The following is a 21352-nucleotide window of genomic DNA, read 5'->3' as shown; positions in this document are numbered from 1 at the left end:
ATTCGTAAAGTCCTCCCTTCTGTTCAATAATTAATGGTTAATAAACAATAATTCTGCTTCTAGAACAATTCGTAAAGTTCTCCCTTTTGTTTAATAAATAATGGTTGATAAACAATAATTCTACTTCTAGAACAATTCGTAAATTTCTCCCCTTTTGTTCAATAATTAATAATTAATAAACAATAATTCTGTTGCTAGAACAATTCGCAAATTCCTCTCCTTTTGTTCAATATTCAATGGTTAATAAACAATCATTCTATTCGACAGTTCAATTTTCCTTAACCTCCTAGCGGTGAGCGAATTGTTTACAGCTGTTTTGCAGCGTGATATGACGTCAAATTGCCGTACGCCACTGGTCGAAGGTTAAAAGGAAATTGAATGAAAAATGAAACCGATTTAAAAAGAATAGTTCAGAGGTATGTGTCTATAAGTTTATAGTTTATTTATATTTTAATTAATTATCTGGATCAAAAATGAAACCGGACGATTCATCAATTCAATGAATATTAATAAGCTTACAGCTTGCTCAGGTTTCACGAATTATCTTATAGGTTAATCGAGAACTGCAATTAGGACAGTACACGCGCGTCGAGAATTTTCGTAAAATCCGCGACGATTCGGTGGCCGAATTGTTTCGGGTGGGCGAGCGACTCGAAATGAGATCGCCGAACTTGCAAACTTACTTCTGTTCTGAAATCGGCCGTGCCTGACGAACGAGGCAACGCGTGACGCTCTTACGAGTCAATCGCAATCGCGGTTTATGTCGGACTCGCGCGAGGGCGTAACCGCGGGCCACGTGGTCGAACCACGGCGAACAATGGTTCCAATTCGTGGCGTGCGTAAATACGTGCAATTATCGTGGTGCAATGAAAATAACGGACTCTTCCCTGGAGCACGATATTCGTGTTCGTATTCGCAGCTCGGCCAGATCAGAACCCGTGTGCCGTGTACATAATATAATAATGTAATATAATAATATAGTAATATTACTATATAATTATATTATAATATTATATATTATTAATTATATTATATATTACTATATATATATTATATAATGTAATAATATAAAAATATAATAATATATAATAATATAGTAATGTAATAATATAATAATTTGCAAATCGTCCGCAGATTCGAACGAATCAGGAAGCACGATTATTATCGTACCACCCTGAAAACGACGCGCTGACGATGCGATAAGAAAATCGATGAATGAGAAGGGAACTACGGGAACTATTTTTACAACGCTCTGATATCGAAGCGTAATATTATCCAATCGCTGTATTATTTGGATACATTATCGCCTAGATAATGGATCTGGATAACAAAGAAATAAACGAAATAAATAAATCAGAGAGTCATCTACTGTATACAGGGCGAGTCTCGTAAATAATATAATAAATAATACATAATAATTAATTATAAATAATACATAAAATATTTGTCGTGCGAAAAAATATTTCAGGTAGAAGTTGCATGTTTACCCGAAGGGGCGTCTACTATTCTAATCGGTTTCCTGTTATTTTAGACGTTCCAAATTAATTATGAATTATGATAATAATTTTTATTTTATTATTTTATTATTTTTATTATATTATTATATTATATTATTAATTATTATTATATTATAATATATATTATATTAATATATATATAATAATTATATTATAATAGTTATTATAATATTATGAACGGAAAGGAGAGCGAGCAGCAACGCGGAACACACGGGATTCAAAGAGACGAACGTACGACTAATGGACAATTACACAGGAGGTGTTTCGAAGATCGATTTTATAATGGAGAGTTGTCGTCGTCGTCGTCGTTTTCGTTCTTCGTTCTTCGAACAACTTCCTGCGTGAAATTGTACACCTTTTAATCGTCGGACCGCGGACCTTACCGTCAAGCACGCCGTCGACGATGCCTCCGGAGGCATTTTTGTTTATTAAGCAATCGTGGGACCAGCATATTATTATATATTAGCATTATATATTGTATATATTATATTTATTATTGTTTATTATATATATTATATTTATTGTTATATTTTATATATATATATTATATTTGTTATTATATATTACATATATTATATTTATTATTATTATATATTATTTATATTATATTTATTATTATATTTGTTATTATATATCATATATAACAAATATATAATAATATATATTTTTATCATACTAAAAGTTGTTTACCAATTTTTTCGATCGCAATTTATTGTCACTAACTTTTGTTTGGAAAACTTCTTCATCGGTTTATTTTATTTTTATCATTATCATTATTATTTTATTTTTATTATTATCATCGGTGTATTTTATTTTCATTATTATTATCGGTTTATTTTATTTTCATTACTATTATCGGTTCATTTTAATTAAAATAAAAATTTTCACAGAAAAGTTAAGCGAATCTTAATATTTTATCGATGAAATCGTGTTCTCCGTCCACAAATCGACGCATCCTTGTATCCCCTTCAAAAGAATATTAGGCACCTCAGGTCGAAAACGAGTCAGTTTAGAAGTTATGAATTTAGTCCGGTACGCCCATCTACGCTCGTTACACGTTGCGCCGCGTCGCGGCGGCGATTCGTTAATAGAGCGTTGGAGAAACCAAGTAGAATAGGACGGAGCAGAAGCCAGAACGGCCACGCGAGTTTTCGGCGTTACGCAACACCGCCACCGCGCCGGCGAGGAAGAGGCGATTATCGCTCGCGGCCCGAGTTTTCTTGCGGACTCCGCGAAATCTTATCTCCGCGCTCACGTTTCGACCGTTTCTTTCGTCTCGTAATTCAAAACGCTTCGCCGACCGTGGCCGGTGGCATCCCCGCCGCCGCCACGCCGCCGGGACGTTTTCCACGCGTGCGATCCACTCGATCTCCGAAGACCGTTTCCCCGAGGCGAAACCGATGAGCGAGACTTCCGGCTCTCGCACGGTGTCTGCGCGCGAAACGCCGAATCCCCTTGGCGTGCACGAAAACCGAGCGACGCGTGTTGCCTCGCGCGAACGACACGATGAACGTTTTGCTCGGACGTTCGTCGCGCAGCGGTCGATTTTATCCGAAATGGCGGCCAAATTCGAATTTCGAGATGTTCGTATGATCTGAAAAATTGTTGTTTCTCTAGATGGTGAAATGCACGGGGAACAATAACCTCTATTTTTTTCCTTTTTTAGACAACTCTGACAGCAGTGGCTGAAAGTTCCAAGATTTCTTCTTCTTCGTCTTCTTCTTTGTACCTTGGTTTACGCTTCAGACATCGCTTCATGACATAACCTTGACATAACCTCTTTTTTCCTTTTTTAGACAACTCTGACAGCAGTGACTGATGCAACAAATGAATATTTTATCAGATCGCTCTATAAAGTAATTGCCTCAATAATTAATATTAAAACGCATGCTCGTATCTGATGATTTTACAAAAAAATCTGCTTCTCGTATTTTGTGAATATGTCGGATGCAAAATAAAAATTTTCCAAGATGATTGCAGGCAACAGAAATGATAAATAAAAATAAACCTCCGAATAATTTCGATAAGTTGAAAATAGCCTAACAAGATTATCAAAAAGCTTCGATAATGCTTCGACAGCTTTTTTCTCAAACAGCATTATTATTATACATAATAATATATTATTATAAATAATAATATATATATATATATTATATATATTATAATTATATAAATTATATTATAATAATATATTATTTATTATACATAATTTTGCCATAAATGCATAAAATCCAGTGATCGGCGACGACGAAAATCTTTACGCAGATATTTTCAACAAAATCCGTGGTTCGCATGATCGACGTTTTCGACCATGATTTCGAGCTTCCCTACTTCGATTTTTGGCGTTGCGTAACAACGGAGCCGCCGCGAACCCATGGGAAAATTCGAGACGTGACGTTTCCCGATGCGTGCGGGCTGCTCGGTGCCGTCTCGAACGGGTCTCCGTTCAGGCGGATAGAGCGAGAGAGAGAGTGGGGGCGAAGAGAGAGAGCCGGCGCGATTTTATAAATACACAGGACCACGCGAGCCGGGTCACGTGATTCGTCGGCACACGGGACGGCGCGCGAAGGGGGTTCGGTTCCTGCACCAAAAATAATCGGGCCATCTCGCCGGCCCCGTGGAAAAGACCAGGAACGCGGCACCGCCAGTTCAGAAGCTGAAAGGTGAAAACGGCGTGGCTGCGCCGCCGGCTTTCCACGGAAGCCCATAATGAGACGATGCGACGGACGCTATCCCGACGCTGCTGGCAAATAGAACGCTACCGGCACCGCCGAAAATGACGCCGGGAATCTACCGGTGCCTGATCCTCCTGGCCCTCTGCTTCCATTATGCCGGCTGCTTCGGCAGGGACACGCAAATGTGAGTAACAACGCCGCTCCTATTTTCTAGCATTCTCTCTCTCTCTCTCTCTCTCTCTCTCTCTCTCTCTCTCTCTCTCCCTCTCGACGCAATAGTCACAGCTTCGCGGAAATATTAACCTGTCCAGTGCCGAACGACGACGTATTCTTAATTGCTTCAATCAACGAAATCACTGATTTCTTAGCTTACTTCTCTATGAATATTTCGATCGTAATTTTCGCCGAATTTTCACCGCTTTCTTATTCAGAATATATATATTCTTAATATTACCAAATTCGTCTCGAAATACGTCTACAATATTTCTCTCGCGTGGCTGCATTTTTCGACCGACCGAAGGGCCGATCGTTCTCGACCAATTTAACAGGTGCACCACCAGCGCCGCGCGCGTGCGGTAATCGCAATTTCGCACTGTACGCGACATTCGTTCGGTGCGCGTGGTTGCGCTTAAAGGCGGGTGTCCATCTGAGAACAAAACTCTCGGGCGGTTGCTCTATGCTTTCGTGTACGCGGGACACGCGCCACGCCCCCTACCCTTCCCCGCGCCGCGACTAGGTGTATGCGGAGACTCGAGTCGTGCTAGGACCACTGTCAGATTATACTGTGTACTCTCGCGAAAGGAATAGGGCTTCGTACCGTGTCGATTTTGACTCGGAATAGTGGAATCGTTTACTGTCTTGATCGCTCAATTTCCGGCAACTGAATCGGGTATATTGCTGTTCAATTAGGAACGATGGAAAGATCGATAAATCTGCGGGAAATATCTCGGAAAATATGTTAGTGTAATTTAGTATATTAGTATATTAGTATAGTATTAGTATATTAGTATAGTGTTAGTATATTAGTATAGTATTAGTATATTAGTATAGTGTTAGTATATTAGTATAGTATTAGTATATTAGTATAGTGTTAGTATATTAGTATAGTATTAGTATATTAGTATAGAATTAGTACATTAGTATAGTATTAGTATATTAGTATAGTATTAGTATATTAGTATAGTATTAGTATATTAGTATATTAGTATAGTATTAGTATATTAGTATATTAGTATAGTATTAGTATACTAGTATACAGGGTGTTCCACAATTATTTTAACAGCCGAAAATGAGGGGTAGCTGAGGTCATTTGAAGTAACTTTTTCCTTTGTGAAAATGCGATCTGCGGCTTTGTTTACGAGTTATTAATGGAAAACACTGACCAATGAGAGGTGACGGCGCGAAGTTCCAGAGCCCGCAGCACGAGGCTTTGACAGATGGTTGGGACGGACTCGAGCCGCGTTCGAAGTATTGAACAAATCACGAAGCGAGAACTTTCCGGATTTTTTTTACTACGTAACAGTGATATTTTTAAGAAAAAATGCTGTTCACCTTTACTTTAGAACGTCTGAAGAATATTTACTAACTTTTCGGACCCGAAATAGTAATTTAACCGTGACGTAATTAGTATATTAGTATAGTATATTAGTATATTTTATTAGTATAGTATATTAGTATACTATATCAGTAATTGTACAGTAAACTAGCCTATAACATTTGAAAAATAATGAATAAATATAACGAATAATTAAGCCTAGAAAATTAATTTAGCCCAGTAAAGTCCATCAAAAAGGTTGTTGTATGTTTGAAAGGTGTTCGAATACTTTTCGCTAGCGATAGTTTTAGTCTATGTTTTCGCAGTAAGGAACTTTCTGGAACGAGTTCGACGAATCGCATATCGATCTCGTTATCAGAAGATCTACGCCAGACACTGTTTTTGTTTACCCGACCGGCGAAACGCAGAGTCGCATACTCCGTCGAATTTAGTTCTCGCTTGGACCAGCGCCAATTTCCGATTCCCGCATGACGCACGGTCCATCTTCTTCGTTCCATAGACCAAAAGTCGAAGATCCGAAGCGTGAGATCGAAAAAGTCCTGTACCGCGAAATATCAATGAACGTAGTATGTATATGGTTTTTGAAACCATGCCGAAATTCTTGACGATTATACCAAATTACTGTTAAAATATCAACTTGAAGTTCAAAGCCAGAAATCGATGCATTTATTTGTTACATTAATATCTGGTTATTATATGCATATTGAATTCAATATGCATAATATAAAAATATATTATATGCAATAATATATCCAACAGTATATATTCTATAATATATTCAACAGTATATATGCAATAATATATCCAACAGTATATATTCTATAATATATTCAACAATATACAGGACGTCCCAAAAATGTCTCGCAATACGAAAGTGTCGGGTTCCTCAGGTCATACGAAGCTACTTTTTCCTTTACAAAAATTTTCTCCGAGGCACCGTTAACGAGTTATCAACGAAAAACAGTGACCAATGAGAGGCGAGCTCGGCTGGCGCGAGGCGACCGAGCCAAAGAGCGGAACTGGGCTTCGCGCGCTGGTTGGCTGGGCCGCCTCGCGTCGGCGCGATGGCGCGATCGCGTCGGCCGTTAATAACTCGTTAACGGTGCCTCGGAGAACATTTTTGTGAAGGAAGAAGCTGCTTCAAATGATCCGATCAACCCGCCATTTCCGGATTGCGAGACGTTTTTGGGACACCCTGTAGTCTTCACCAATGAAAGGTACATTCACGAAAAATTACGGATCACCGTGAAAAATCCACCGTGACAGTGGACGAACGTGATCGAATCACTCAGCGATTCAAAAGTGACAGTTCCAGTCATCCTTGATCGCAATAACAATTACTATTTTTACCTTATACGTTCTAGATAATTATAATTGCCGATGTTTTCCAAGACGACGCAAAGGAGTAAGAATATTTAACAATCGTAGAATTTCAGAAAACTCGCTGATCAATGATACTATTGGGTTGGCAACTAAGTAATTGCCGATTTCAGTTATAGATGTCTCTCATTCCCATTTTTATGATATCCGTAAATGTTGTATTATAAAATTATTATTATTATTATTATTATTATGTTATTTTTTATTATCCGTGAATGTTAGCAACTGGACAAATTGAATGTAGCAGTCAAGGAAAAGCGACCAAAATTGGTCGATCGTAAAGGTGTCATTTTCCAGCAGGACAATGCTAGGCCGCGCACGTCTTTGTCCACTCGGCAAAAATTGATGGATATTGGTTGGGAATCGATGTTACACCCGCCATATAGCCCTGATCTCGCGCCATCGGATTACCACTTATTTCGATCCCTGGACAACTCCCTTCGTGGTAAAACTTTTAACGACGATGACGCTGTAAAATCTCGCTTAACTCAGTGACTTTCTACGAGCGTGGAATTTTCAAGTTGTCAGAGAGATGGCAAAAGGTCATCGAACAAAATGGAAAATACATTACAGCTTACACTTCGTTCTAAGTAAAAAAAAATTTTTTATTTCATTGATCAAATCGGCAATTGCTTAGTTGCCAACCCGATATTATAACGTATAAAGAATTCGTCCCAAAAGCCCCACATAACCTAACACCGCGCGGGGTATCCTCGCGGTATCGAGCGGACGCCGTGAATTCGATCGGACGCTTCGGATTCGATCGGACCACGAACACGTGAGCCGCGGCCCTCGCAATTGCCGGGCAATTGAACGAATTCCAGGGATTCCTGGACATCCGATCGGCGGCGTGGTCACCCGATCGCGATCGTGACTGAAATCGTTGTCGTTTGCAGCGTGATACGATGGGCAGAGAAGTTGGGGAACGACTTATGGAAACTGGCGGAGAAGGTGGCGCGACCAGAAGAACTATTAAGCGTAAGTGAAAACTATTCTTCTTCTTCTTCTTCCTTGTACCGTCGCGGCTCCCCGACGTAATTCGTGCCGGTTCTACCATTAGTTCATCACACCATCGCGCCGTCTCTCCCCCCCCCTCTTTCTCCTTCTCGTTCCTTCTGTCAGTATCGGCTGATCGCGCCAACTATTTTCGTTACGCCTTCGTGCACGCGATTATTGTCACTTAAAGGGTAGCGCGGAGTGGGGGGCAGGCAAACGGGAGAATGAACCGGAGAAAAGGGGAATTAACACCTAGAGATTGAGTCACCGGCGCGACTTCTAAGAGTTTCAGGAATTTCGATGGAGCGAGGGGGGGGGGCCAGTTTGATCTTCGCCGAAGTCTGTGGAATGTGGATGCTCGATGATCGAACAATTCGAACGGAATAACCTCGGATAAGGATTTACATAGGTTGGGCGCGTTTTAACACTTTCGATGGCGCGTCGATAACCTCGAAAATTTCACCGAATTAGAGCGTTTGGAATTTAATCGTAATTAAGATCGAGAAGTGTCAAACTGTTAAACAGAGGTTTTCGATTCGATTATGCCGAATTAGAGGGTTTGGAATTTAATCATAATTAAGATCAAGAAGTGTCAAACTGTTAAACAGAGGTCTTCGATTCGATTATATCGAATTCGAACGGAATAACCTCGGATGAGGATCTGCATAGGTTGGACGCGTTTTAACACTTTCGCTGTCGCGTTGATAACCTCGAAAATTTCGCCGAATCAGAGCGTTTGGAATTTAATCGTAATTAAGATCGAGAAGTGTCAAACTGTTAAACAGAGGCCTTCGATTCGATTATATCGATTTGTTCGCTGAATTAAAGTTCCTGTACACCAAACAATATCAATATATTTCTGCGAATTTCGAGTTTTAGCTAAAAATTCAATCCGCAAAAAAAAAGACCGCGTTATAACTAGGTTATTGTGCAACATTTCTCGTATAACCTTGAAATATATAACCTTAACGAACGCTTAAAATTTGTATCGCATTCTTTAACACGATTTTTCTCGAATATTTCGTCGTATATGTTGCAAAGTAAATTTTGCTTCGTCTTTGACCATTATCCTTTTTAAATAAATTCTCGAATATCGATCTATCGTTCGAGACAAACGATGAAACGTTTTCAGATACCGTTATTTTCTGAGCTTTTTCACGTACCTTCGTACCTTCGCTTCGGCTAATTTAATTGGCAAGCTTTCACGGTTATTGCGAAACTGCGCACAAACATTCTATCTCGAACAGGTCTAGCACCGTGACTAGGATATTGTTAATAGATAACGATAGATTTTTGCGCGAACGCTCGGCAACGGGGGTAGATTAATCGATTAGCTGTGACAGCGAGGCGATAAAAGTGCGGAAAAAACTTTCGAAACAAAGAGAAATGGCGCGTCGGAGAAAGGCCGGTCGTATATCGACTCAAGATAATTCGACCTATCTTGGGTCGATATACGACCGGCCTTAAACGATCGTCTCGGCGACGATAACAGCGACGACGGGACGCGCGGTCGATGGGGGAGGGGGGGAATATTTTTCGAAGTTCCAGCGATTTATCTCGCGAGGGATCGCGGTACGGACGCGCCACGGGAACACCGTTGGTGCTTTTAAGCGCGGCTTTCGTGCACAGATGCCGCCTGCGACGCGTTTCAGCTATCCTGATCGAGCCTACGTTTCCGCCGGTGTCTCCGTTTCGCTCGTCCGCTCGTTCGAGTTGTCCTCTTATCGTCGATATTAATATAATATAATATAATATATAATAATATATAATATATAAAAATAGTATTGATTATATTATATATAATATAATATAATATAATATAATATAATCGATATTATTTTTCGTATCTTAAATTTAGTAAATTCATAGGAGACGATTGTTTTTGTTTTTCTTTTTTTTTTTGACGATGCAGTCGCGTTGCATCGCGGCACTGCGCGACTCGTGGGTGTCGTTATTAATAGAATAAACGGCCACGGTTCGCAACACAATAGGCTGTTGCCACACGTTCCAAGTCGAGCGCCGAGAAAAATGTCGATTCTCGAGATTATCGAATGACCTTCGATCTGGTCCTTGCAATTTCTTTAAACCGGTGCTTGCAACGCGTCGCTGTTATTAATTGGACCTTTGTTCTCCTGCGACCGCGCGGGAGAAAAATGAAATAAAATAACTAATAAATAACAAAATGAATAAATGATAAATTAAAAATAATATAACCTTGCAACGCGATTTTCTCGAAAGTTGCAGTTGTCGGAGCTTTAACTGTCTGCCCAATTTTCTTCGGGATACAGAGAATTGAATTGTTTGAAAATTGATTTAGCTGAACGTCGACAATGAAACAGCATATAATACGATTTCAAAAAAATATTTACAAACAGATTTTTAAAGTAAATGAAAATTGTCTGGTCGCGGGAAATAGGAGCTCGATGAAAATCTATTTGTACAGGGTGTCTCGAAAATGTCTCGCAATCTGGGAGAGGATGGTTCCCGAGGTGATTTGAAGCAACTTTTTCCTTTGCGAGAATGCGATCCGCGGCTTCGTTTACGAGTTATTAGCGAAAAACGGTGGCCAATGAGAGGCGAGCTCGGCTGGCGCGCGGCGTCCCGCGCCAATCAGCGGGACTACTCGAGCTCGCCTCTCATTGGTCACTGTTTTTCCTTAATAACTCGTGAACGAAGCCTCGTAGAATATTTTCGCTGAGGAAAAAGTTGCTTCAAATGATCTCGGGAACCCCTCATTTTCCGGGAATACCATAATTTTAAAAATACACCCTGTATATATACGTATATAAATTTTACTTGAATAATTAATCCTAATTAGACACGCCAAACGTGCGAGATAGGAAATTTCGAAATTTTCGTAGCAACTTCTACTCGATCATTGACAAACACTCAGTAAATCGCCTAAAAATTTAATTACCGATAAAATTAATTTCTCTTCAATTTCATTTCGTTTCGTCCATTTATTTGACAAAATAAATTCACCGATTAATAAAGCGATTATTGTAGAATATGCTGCGAGAATATTTTTGAGGCTTGCTTGTTATATATATATATATATATATAATATAATATATAATATAATATAATTAAATATAATATAATATATATATTATTACTTATTTATAATTAATCATTCTATCGGCACAATTTTCAAATTCATTCGCGTGATCAAACTGATCATCTTGACTGCGAGAGGAACGCGGAGAAACGCAAAGGGGTGGGTTCGGTCGTCTTCCGTTCTCCCGAAAGTGAAATATGCTGGCAAGCCAGGGGTGAAAATGAAAAATCAGCAGGCCGTGTAGGGTCGTGGAATATTTCGAAAAAAATTCCGGCCGCGCCGTGGCTCCGGTATTTCGAGTTCCGATTACTCGAAAACTTTTTTTTTCCTCGTTCGGTTTATTGTTCGTGGGACAATGCGGCAGGGTGGCGCGAAAGATGAGCGCGACCATTGTGTCTCGCGGGGGTGGAAAAGATGGAAGGTTTTCGCCGCGAGAAATTAATAATACGTTTCGCGGTGGCGGCGGCGGCGCGTGGCAAAAGAAGAAGCGGCGAGGAATCCGGGTCAAAACTGGGATAAACGTGGGCGCGAAGGGTGGGCGCGAAGGGTGGGCGCGTACTAACTATACCTACAGGGCCCTCCGATGAATTGCAGAAATACAAGGCGATGAATACGCGAGTGGAGGACAAGTCCGGGGAGGAATTGGTGAGCATAATCAGCGAGAACGTCGGCAGGATGCTGAGACGAAAGATGGACGCGGTGACCTGCATCCGCGTGAAGGCCGAAGAGGAATGGAAGCCCGACACGGACGCTAATTTCACCTACGTATCCGGCAAATACAGCTACGTGCCCGATCAGAGGGCACCACAGCTTCCGGAGAACATGGAGAAAAACGCTACGGTGTACAGGTATTGCAGAAACTCTTATCTTATTTTATAATTTTTATAATTGTTATAATCGTTATAATTGTCTATTACATTGGGAACCATTGGGTATCAGCCATATGGCTCGAAATTAGCAAATGAGGGGTTCGAGAGGTCAAGAGAGTTCCTGAGGTCATTTGAAGCACCTTTTTCCTTTGCGAAAATCTTCTCCCACGCTTCGTTTACGAGTTATCAACGAAAAACCCTGACCAATCGGAAAGCGAGTGCGGCTGACGCCCCGCCCTCGCGGCCAATGCCGCTGCGCCAGACGGTCGGCGCGGCGCGGCATTGGCCGCGAGGGCGAAGCGCCGACCGCACTAGCTCTCCGATTGGTCACAGTTTTTCGTTGATAACTCGTAAACGAAGCCACGGATCGCATTTTCGCTAAGGAAAAGGTTACTTCAAATGACCTCAGGAACATTTTTGGGACACCCTTTATATCACATTTCAAACTAACTCGACGATTATCGACCTTGATCGTGTTCTGAAAGACTATCGATCGGAGAAACTGTTTTGCATTTAGGTTAGGTTAACTTGATCACAACAGTACTAGAAATTATGTTTCCGAATTACGCAACGTCCCTGTGACATTTGTTATTTAAACGAAACGTTAACGTTTACGCCACCCTATATATATGTATTTTATATAATATATATATATATATATATATTTATATAAATTGTTTTAGATTTTATAGATTTACTTGCACGTAGATCAATATTTCCTGTAACAACTGGATTGCAATTTTGAAAGAGAGAGACTTCAAGATCGGAGAAGAATCTGAACGAGAGAAGATTAGGAGATTCGAGTTTAGGGCGGCTCGAGGGGGTCGAGAATTTTGTCGGCATTGTTCCGTTCGGGTTCTCGGTGACACTCGTACCGCGATATCGAGTGGAATTAGGCTGAGGAGCTTCGGATATGTCTTCGGCATCGATTCCTAGAACGATTGACCTACGAACTAGGTCTAGCGTTCTCTTCTGCTCCGAATTCCCTCTCTGCTCGAAAACGTTAAAGCCGAACGGATAGCGGCGTTAACGGCTCCGCACATTTGTACTATCTACAGTAATGTCTCTCTAATTGACCCTCGTCTTGTCCACGAAAATGAACAATTTTGGGAAAGGAGATGCGATTATTCGAGCATTGCGGTTCGTTTTCATAGTTACTAATTGTCAAGAAATATAAAAACGAACCGAATAATCGTATCTCCTCTTCCCAAACTGTCCATTTTTGTACGCAATCTGAGCGTCAGTTAGGGAGACATTACTATACAGTAATCTTAAAATCTATCTAAACTTTTTCTTTCAAATCTTGTAAACCCTATGATATCAGAGGTCGATTCCTCTTAATTTTTCAGAATGATCTCGTCAATCCTTTACAATCTAATCTACCCTGTCTTAAAATAGACACTTCTAGCTTTCATTTAAGCTTAATTACATAGAAATAGCTTTACGAAAACGTATCTTAAAATCCATCTGAAGTTTTTCTTTGAAATTCTGTAAACTCCATGATGTCAGAGGTCGATTCCTTTTCATTTTTCAAAATGATCTCGTCAGTCCGTTGCAATATAATTTACCCTGTCTTAAAATAGACACTTTCAGCTTTCATTCGAGTCAAGTTGTATAGAAATAGCTCCACGAGAACGTGTCTTAAAATCCATCTGAACTTTTCCTTTCAAATCTTGTAAATCCCATAATGTCAAAGGTCGATTCCTTTTAATTTTTCAAAATGATCTCGTCAGTCTGATGCAATCTAATTTACTCTGTCTTAAAATAGACACTTCCAGCTTTTATTTAAGCAAAATTGCATAGAAATAGCTTTACGGGAACGTGTCTTAGAATCCATCTGAACTTTTCCTTTCAAATCTTGTAAATCCTATAATGTCAAAGGTCGATTCCTTTTAATTTTTCAAAATGATCTCGGCAGTCCGTTGCAATCTAATTTACCCTGTCTTAAAATAGACACTTCTAGCTTCCATTTAAGCTAAGTTCCATAGAAATAGCTTTATGGGATCGTATCTTAAAATCCGTCTAAACTTTTCATTTCAAATCTAGTAAATCCCATAATGTCAAAGGTCGATTCCTTTTAATTTTTCAAAACGATCTCGTCAGTCCGTTGCAATCTAATTTACCCTGTCTTAAAATAGTCACTTCCAGCTTTCATTTAAGCCAAGTTGCATAAAAATAGCTTCACGAGAACGTATCTCAAAAATTCATCCAAGCTATAGCTTTGAATTCTTCTAACTTTCCTTGTCTTTTTTCTAGGTTAGCTTTCCTTATGACACGACCTAATATAACCTGTTCCAAACACCTTGCAGAAGACCCTAAAAGCTCGATGCCCCAATCGAAGACTCTCCCAAGTCCTCGAGATCCTCGCTGATCGCAGACTGCCGTGTCAATAATAAAAACCGAACGAAGTCCTGCATCCTCCAAACAACAATTCTTCCATCATGATCCGGGCAGCATTTGCAGCATCTGAAACGTCGAACGACTGGTTCACAGGGACATAGTGCTGACGCCGGACTCGCATTTCTACAACATACCCGTGAACACGAGCTTCTCGTCGGTGCACGTCCCGACGAACGTGTACGACCTGTCGCCGCCGGTTGCCAAGGCCATCCTGCAGTCGGAGGTCCTCGACGCGGTGTTCCGTCAGAACTACGAGTCCGATCCGGCACTGTCGTGGCAGTATTTCGGCTCCGTCACCGGCATGCTGCGCCAGTATCCCGCCATGCAGTGGAAAATGGACCCAACGGCGGAAAGCGCCGGCAGCGAAGGGGACGACGAGGACGACGGCGGCGGCGGCGAAGAGGAGGAGGCGGACACCTATGACTGCAGGTTGCGCAGCTGGTACATCGAGGCTGCCACCTGCAGCAAGGACATGGTGATCCTGATGGACACCAGCGGCAGCATGGCGGGCATGGGAAAGACTATCGGTGACCGATTTTCTTGATTTTTTCTCAATTTTCTTGATTTTCTAGATTTCCTCGATTTCTTCGATTCACTCGATATTTCTGAGCTAAAACAGTATTCACAATAGCACGCTATTCTATTATTATTGTTATATTCTCTTATGTTACGCAATACACGCTACTTACAAGCAAAAGTCCGCAGGATCGATGCTCGCTTTTTTATGGGATTCGGCACAGTGACAGAGCTTGTAAAGCTGAATCCAATGATACCAGGTTTTGGTAGCCTACGGCCTATACTTTTTGAGATATTTTATGTTAAAGTTGTTCATCAAAGGCCGGAAAGACGCGCTGCATTACGGCGCGAAGCGTCGTGCGTCAGGCGGTAGTGGGGGGGGGGGCGTAGCACCGGGCGGCAAGTAGTGAGGGCGCGAGGCACCGTGTGCGGTAGATGGTACAGGGGACGCGCGGTACCGTGCGGCAGGTGGTGGGGGATGCCACGCGCGTAGCGTTCTGTCAGGCTTTGAGTCGACGTGCGTTACGTTTCTAAGAACGATAACACTGAATTTAGCGGTGCCATTTCTATATCATAAGCCGACTGTGGATCTCTGTGGTAAATAAAAATGTTCAAAGAATGATCGTAAGGAACAGAAGATCCGCAGCGTAGCAACAGGCTCGCCGTTAAGGGCCGTGATCGTCGGATTCATTTCGGACCGATCGGCGAGCCGATTTGTTACGCCGTCTCGCGTAACGAATAACACCGATCCGCGTCTCACGACGACGTCCGCGGCTCTTGGTCGCACGCGACGATCGATTCGCACGCGAAGTCCCGAAACTTCTGTTGCTCTATTCGACGCATCCCAGGCAGCTGCGTCGGAATCGCGGCTGGAATACGGCTGCGGTCGCCGTCTGTTAGGCCGTGTAATGCATACTCGGAGCGCACCGCAAATCTGAGGTTACGCGCGCATTGTTCAAGGGGTGGATAGTATGCCGACGCTATTGCACCTTCGCACGGGTATCCAGGATCTTCTGGTCGCGTTAATGCGATATCCTCGGTAAAACCATTAAATGCCGATGAAACACGACCTTACGGAATGTTGCAGAAAAGTGATCGCGATTCGCACAGCTTCGTTAACATTGTTCGGGATGCACTTGTCCAAGGCTGGAGATTTCTTAATAGAGATCAACGATACCAAGGTCATTTGACCTGATCGAATGGGACCTTCGAGTTCCTTCGATATTTTTACGGTCGATAAGAATTTCTGTTTGAAAGAGTTCAAGATCATTTCCGAAGAGATCCCAAGGTCGTTCACCTTCTCTAATAGAAACTTTGGGGCGTAGCTTCGTGACCTTGAAATCCTGAAACGCCACGGTCGCGCGAGTTTTCTAGCCTCGAATTCTCGTTTTTCAGCCAAGACGACCATAAACGCGATCCTGGACACCCTGTCGAACAACGATTTCGTGACGGTGCTGAGCTACACGAACGGCACCACCGACGTGGTGGACTGTTTCAAGGACACGCTGATCCAGGCGACGCCGGAGAACGTGGAGACGTTCAAGAAAGCGATCACCACGGTGAAGACGGAGGGCCAGGCGAATCTGACCGAGGCCTTCGGCAAGGCCTTCGAGCTGCTCAGCAATTACAGGGAGACGCGTGGGTGCGGGGCAGACACGCCGTGCAATCAGCTAATCATGCTGGTTACCGACGGGGTTCCTGGAAATTTGACCGAGGTATTCCCTTCATCTCGCCGGCCCGTTTGCTCATCGGAACGCGCGAGATTCTCCGCACGGCATTCACTAAATTCTCCCTAATTGACGTTCAGCTTGGAAACAAAAATTCACAATTTAACGGAAGATCATTATTATTATTATTATTATTATTATTATTATTATTATTATTATTATTATTATTATTATATTTTGGTAAGATTATTCCAGCCTTGCGGCTCGTTTATTATAATTGTTGACAATAATATAATAATAATAATGTCGAATAATGTCGATTAAGAAATAATAATCGTATCTCCTCTTCCCAAATTGTCCATTTTTGTGTACAAGCTAAGCGTCAATTATGGAGAATTTAATGCATTCTGTATTTGACCGAGTCATAAATAACCTTCGATGCAGCTAGGCAGGATCTACAGGGTGTTCCAAAAATGTCTCGCAATCCGAAAGTGGCGGCTTCCTCGGATCATTCGAAGCAACTTTTTCCTTTACGAAAATTTTCTCCGAGGCACCGTTAACGAGCTATTAACGAACAAATAGTGACCAATGAGAGGCGTGCGCCAGCAAGCGGCTCGAAGCGGCCGAGCCAATCAGCGCCACTGGGCCTCGCGCGCTGGTTGGCCGGGCTGCCTCGCGTCGGCCGTACTCGATTCTTATTAGTCACTGTTTTTTGTTAATAACTCGTTAACGGTGCCTCGGAGAACATTCTTGTAAAGGAAGAAGCTGCTTCGAATGATCCGAGGAACCCGCCATTTCCGGATTGCGAGACATTTTTGGGACACCCTGTATCATTCGTATCTAACCTCTGTGAGTCATCGGGACAAACGAGTTTTAGCTTTCGCTAAATAGTCGATGGTTCGAAATAAGTACAATAAATAAAATAAAAAGATAAATGTCTGTCAAAGAAAGTTATCTGTGACTCAACCTGGCATAAAAATCGTGTTGGTTTCGAATAACCGAATAAATATGCGCTTGCGCGACGATCCTCGCCCGCGCAGATTTTTGAAAGCGCTGTTCGGTGTCTAGACACCGTCGACGTCGCCGACGCCGCATGCGAGCCGCGTTATCTCGGGTTTCGTCGAACGTTTATCCACCGATTCGCAATACGTACGCACGTACCGCGGCGCCGGCGAGTTATTATTAAACGTAGCATCGTCGGACGGCTTTTATTCATAAAATTGCTAATCGGAGCGTGTCCGGCATCGCGCATCGGCGGGGGGGGGGGGCGGTCTCGTCCGCCATTTTCGGTGAACCGGGTGGAAGGTTGCTCGTAAAGCCGCACTAAAATTAAGTGGCTCTCCGGCGAATTTTCGCTAGCCGGAGGGTCGGGGGGAAAGGTCGCATTTCCAGCTCTATCCTCGCTCAGAGTAGCTCTTCACTTTTATGAGAGCCCACTCGCGAACGGCCGAGGATCGTGGACGGTCTCTGTCTCTCGGTCGATTCTTCTTATTCCCCCTTTCGCGTCCTTCACCCCCCCCCCTCTCCTAGTCCGCCGTCTCTGTTCCTGCTACCGCGGCGCTTCTTCATCCTGCTCTCATTTCGCTGTCCTCTCTCGTCTCTCCTAGCCCGCTGTTATCCTCTTTTGTCTCTTTTCTATTCGTTTTCCCGATCTCACCGCCTTCCCCTCACTAACTTCCCCCCTCTTCCCACTTTTGCGTCCCGCTCCGCGTCCTCCGCCATCTTTGTTCCTTCCACCGCAGCGCGGCGCGGCGTTTCTTCTTCTTCCCGCTTTCGCTGTCAACTCTTTCCCCCACTTTCCGAATCTTCCATCTCTTTTCTATTCATTTCTTCGGTGCGTGTGTCTTATTCGTCTGTCAGTCACTTTCCTCGTATTCCCCCGTTGCGTCTTGCTTGCTGTCTCACAGCTTTCCCTTTCTTTTCTATATTTTTATCTCCTTTCAATTTACTCTCTCTCGCTCTCTCTCTATATCGTCGTGTCACTAGATCACTCTCTCTGTCTTCCCTCCTTACCGTCCTACTCGTCGTTTCTCGCCATCTTTCTTTCTTCCACCGCGATGAATTCTCTTCGCTCTCTCTCTCTCTTTCTCTCTCTCTCTCTCTCTCTCTCTCTCTATCTATCTCTCTATATCGTCGTGTCACTAGATCACTCTCTCTGTCCTCCCTCTTTATCGTCCTACTCGTCATTTCTCGCCATCTTTCTTTCTTCCACCGCAATATATTCCTTCCTCTCTCTCTCTCTCTCTCTCTCTCTCTCTCTCTCCCACTTTCGTTTCTCCGTCTCGTTTCCATTTTATTCCACCATTAGACCATATACAAGGTGCCCCGAACGAATGGGACAAAACTTGTGATATACGTTGCCGAAGTTATGTCAAGGTTAAATAAATGAGTTGCTGCGGTCAAATAAATGAAAAAGATTCGTATAAACTTGTGTCCGAAAATGTTTTATCAAAAAGATAGAAGCTTTTAAAGATACTCTTATGATTTATTTACATTCAGCCGAGTCGTCCTGTATATTTAAAACTAACCTCAACGAAACATCATATTTGCATATTTCTGTATTAGAAATAATAGAAAATAGAATTATAATATTTTGTTATGTTTTCATTTGGATATATCGGTGACGATGTAAAAGTTACTTCGAGTCCATAATTACGCGCGCCAGTAATAATAAAAAACCTCGAATATATATTGTTATTATTATTATATTTTTTATATTTATTGCCAAACACAAGTTTGGTCCCATCCGTTCTGGACACCTTGTACATGGTCTAAGAGTCTTCTAACGTCACACGGTTTCCTCCTTTCCTACGTTTGCCTATCTTTTTCCTCCGCTTTGTCTGTCTCGGTCGCTCCTATTCCGCTTCGCTTTTCCTCTTTCCGTCCATCTCCCTCCCCATTCCCTCCGTAACCGTTCCTTATCTCTCCCCTCCCCCCCCCCCCCCCCCCACGCGGCGGAGAAACACATCATCGGCGATAACGAGCGATAACGCTCGCGTCAGGATTACGCGAGCCGTTACGCGGCTCGATTAGGCGACGCGACGTTGGGTCGCGACGCGACACGCCGGTGAAGCCACAAAAAGGGAGGTTATGGCACTGGGAAAGTAACGTAATGAGTAGAATCGGCGTCTGGTAACGAGGAGACGCTAGTCTGGAACGTTTGTCTCCTTCGCGGAATCTAGGATTCGCTTCGATGCGATTCGCCCCGCTTGACATAACCTAACCGAACTTTTGTTACGTTTCTCGGATAAAGGCTATCTATGTAGTTATTAGTTGCTATTAGGTCGGCCAGGAAGTCATTGCGCTGTTTCCCAATAGATGGCTAAGAAAATAAACGCGATGACCTATTTTGGCCAACTCGGTTAATTCTAACCGCCATTCTGCTTAATCTTCGGTTAGGCAATAGTTCGAGCCACTGCTTCATTGCAAATTTTTATATTATAACAGGTACGATCGTTATGTTATGTAAAAATTATTATATATTATAAAATTTAAGAAGAGGTCAAAGTTAAGAAATCAATCATCGTCAAAAATTGCATTCGAAATCTTTTTTCTTGTGAAAAAAAATTTGTCAAAAAAAACGCACGAGTTCGCCAAAACGTCTATTTCTGGCCGCCTATTTTATTATTATTATTTCTCCTGTTTATTATTATTATTTCTTCCGCCTATTTCTTCAGGTGTTCAAAATATGGAACTGGCAGGACAATGACACCTACATCCCCCCCGTCAGGGTGTTCACCTACCTGCTGGGCAAGGAGGTGTCGAAGGTACGCGAGATCCAGTGGATGGCGTGTCTGAATCGCGGCTACTACACGCACGTTCACACGCAGGAAGAAGTTCGGGAACAGGTGCTGAAGTATATACCCGTGGTGGCGAGACCTATGGTCCTCCAGGACAAGGTGCATCCGATTGTCTGGACTCACGCGTACGCCGACATCACTGTAAGCTTTTCTCTTTTTTTTCACGAAATAGAAAACGAAACCAGGGGATCGTCAGAAACCGAATAATTTATTGCCGAATTTATAATTTATTATAGTTTAGTGCCGAATAATTTACTAATAATTTATTAATAATTTATTTATTAATATTTATTATTCATTTATTTATTAATAATTTGTTATTTAATAATAATTTGTTTATTAATAATTTATTATTCATTTATTCATTTATTTATTAACAATTAATTATCGAATTTATTAGTGCCGAATAATTTACTAATAATTTATTAATTATTTATTCATTAATAATTTATAAATATTTATTTATTAATAACTTATTAATTATTTATTTATTAATAATTTATTAATTATTTGCTAACAATTTATTAATTATTCATTAAAAATTTATTATTTATTTATTTATTAACAATTTATTATAATTTATTATAATTTAATGCCGAATAATTTCATTAGTTCGAGCTCTGGTTCAGTGTTAAGGACAACGAAAACCGCGCGCGTTCTCAGTTAGCTCAGTTATTATAGAACGTAATCCTCACGACGAGAAGATCCGATTCGAATCGGGTTACATAGCCGTGGGAACTGAACCGGCATGAAAACGATTCGCAGGAAACGTAACATGATCTACGCCGCGGCGCACAGTGGTCTGAAAGTTCGCTTTCTTTGCTTTCAATTATATTTTAGCATTGCTTCAAGGTCGAAGTTTGTAGTAATTCTTGTAGTTGAATTCGTCTCGACACCGGCAAATAATTAGACACCGAAA

At 41.8% G+C, this 21352-nt stretch overlaps 1 protein-coding gene across 2 annotated transcripts in view; it reads left to right on the top strand.

Moving 5' to 3' along the window:
* The first annotated feature begins 3921 nt into the window (after positions 1-3921).
* The window catches only part of Ca-Ma2d (Ca[2+] channel Muscle-specific alpha2/delta subunit), a 28353-nt gene continuing 10922 nt past the window's right edge, over positions 3922-21352 (top strand). Inside the window, exons 1-6 of one of the 2 annotated variants that reach the window (XM_033472060.2) lie at positions 3922-4376; positions 8024-8105; positions 11776-12029; positions 14544-14977; positions 16362-16681; positions 20311-20574. In XM_033472060.2, coding sequence (XP_033327951.2) covers positions 4294-4376; positions 8024-8105; positions 11776-12029; positions 14544-14977; positions 16362-16681; positions 20311-20574 — 1437 coding nt within the window. In that variant the 5' untranslated portion in view covers positions 3922-4293. The remainder of the gene's footprint in view (positions 4377-8023; positions 8106-11775; positions 12030-14543; positions 14978-16361; positions 16682-20310; positions 20575-21352) is intronic. The other variant, XM_033472059.2, reaches the window with a different exon arrangement.

Source organism: Megalopta genalis, unplaced genomic scaffold (assembly GCF_051020955.1).
Source record: "Megalopta genalis isolate 19385.01 unplaced genomic scaffold, iyMegGena1_principal scaffold0037, whole genome shotgun sequence".
Lineage (NCBI taxonomy): Eukaryota > Metazoa > Arthropoda > Insecta > Hymenoptera > Halictidae > Megalopta > Megalopta genalis.
This window is presented reverse-complemented; position numbering and strand designations above follow the sequence as displayed.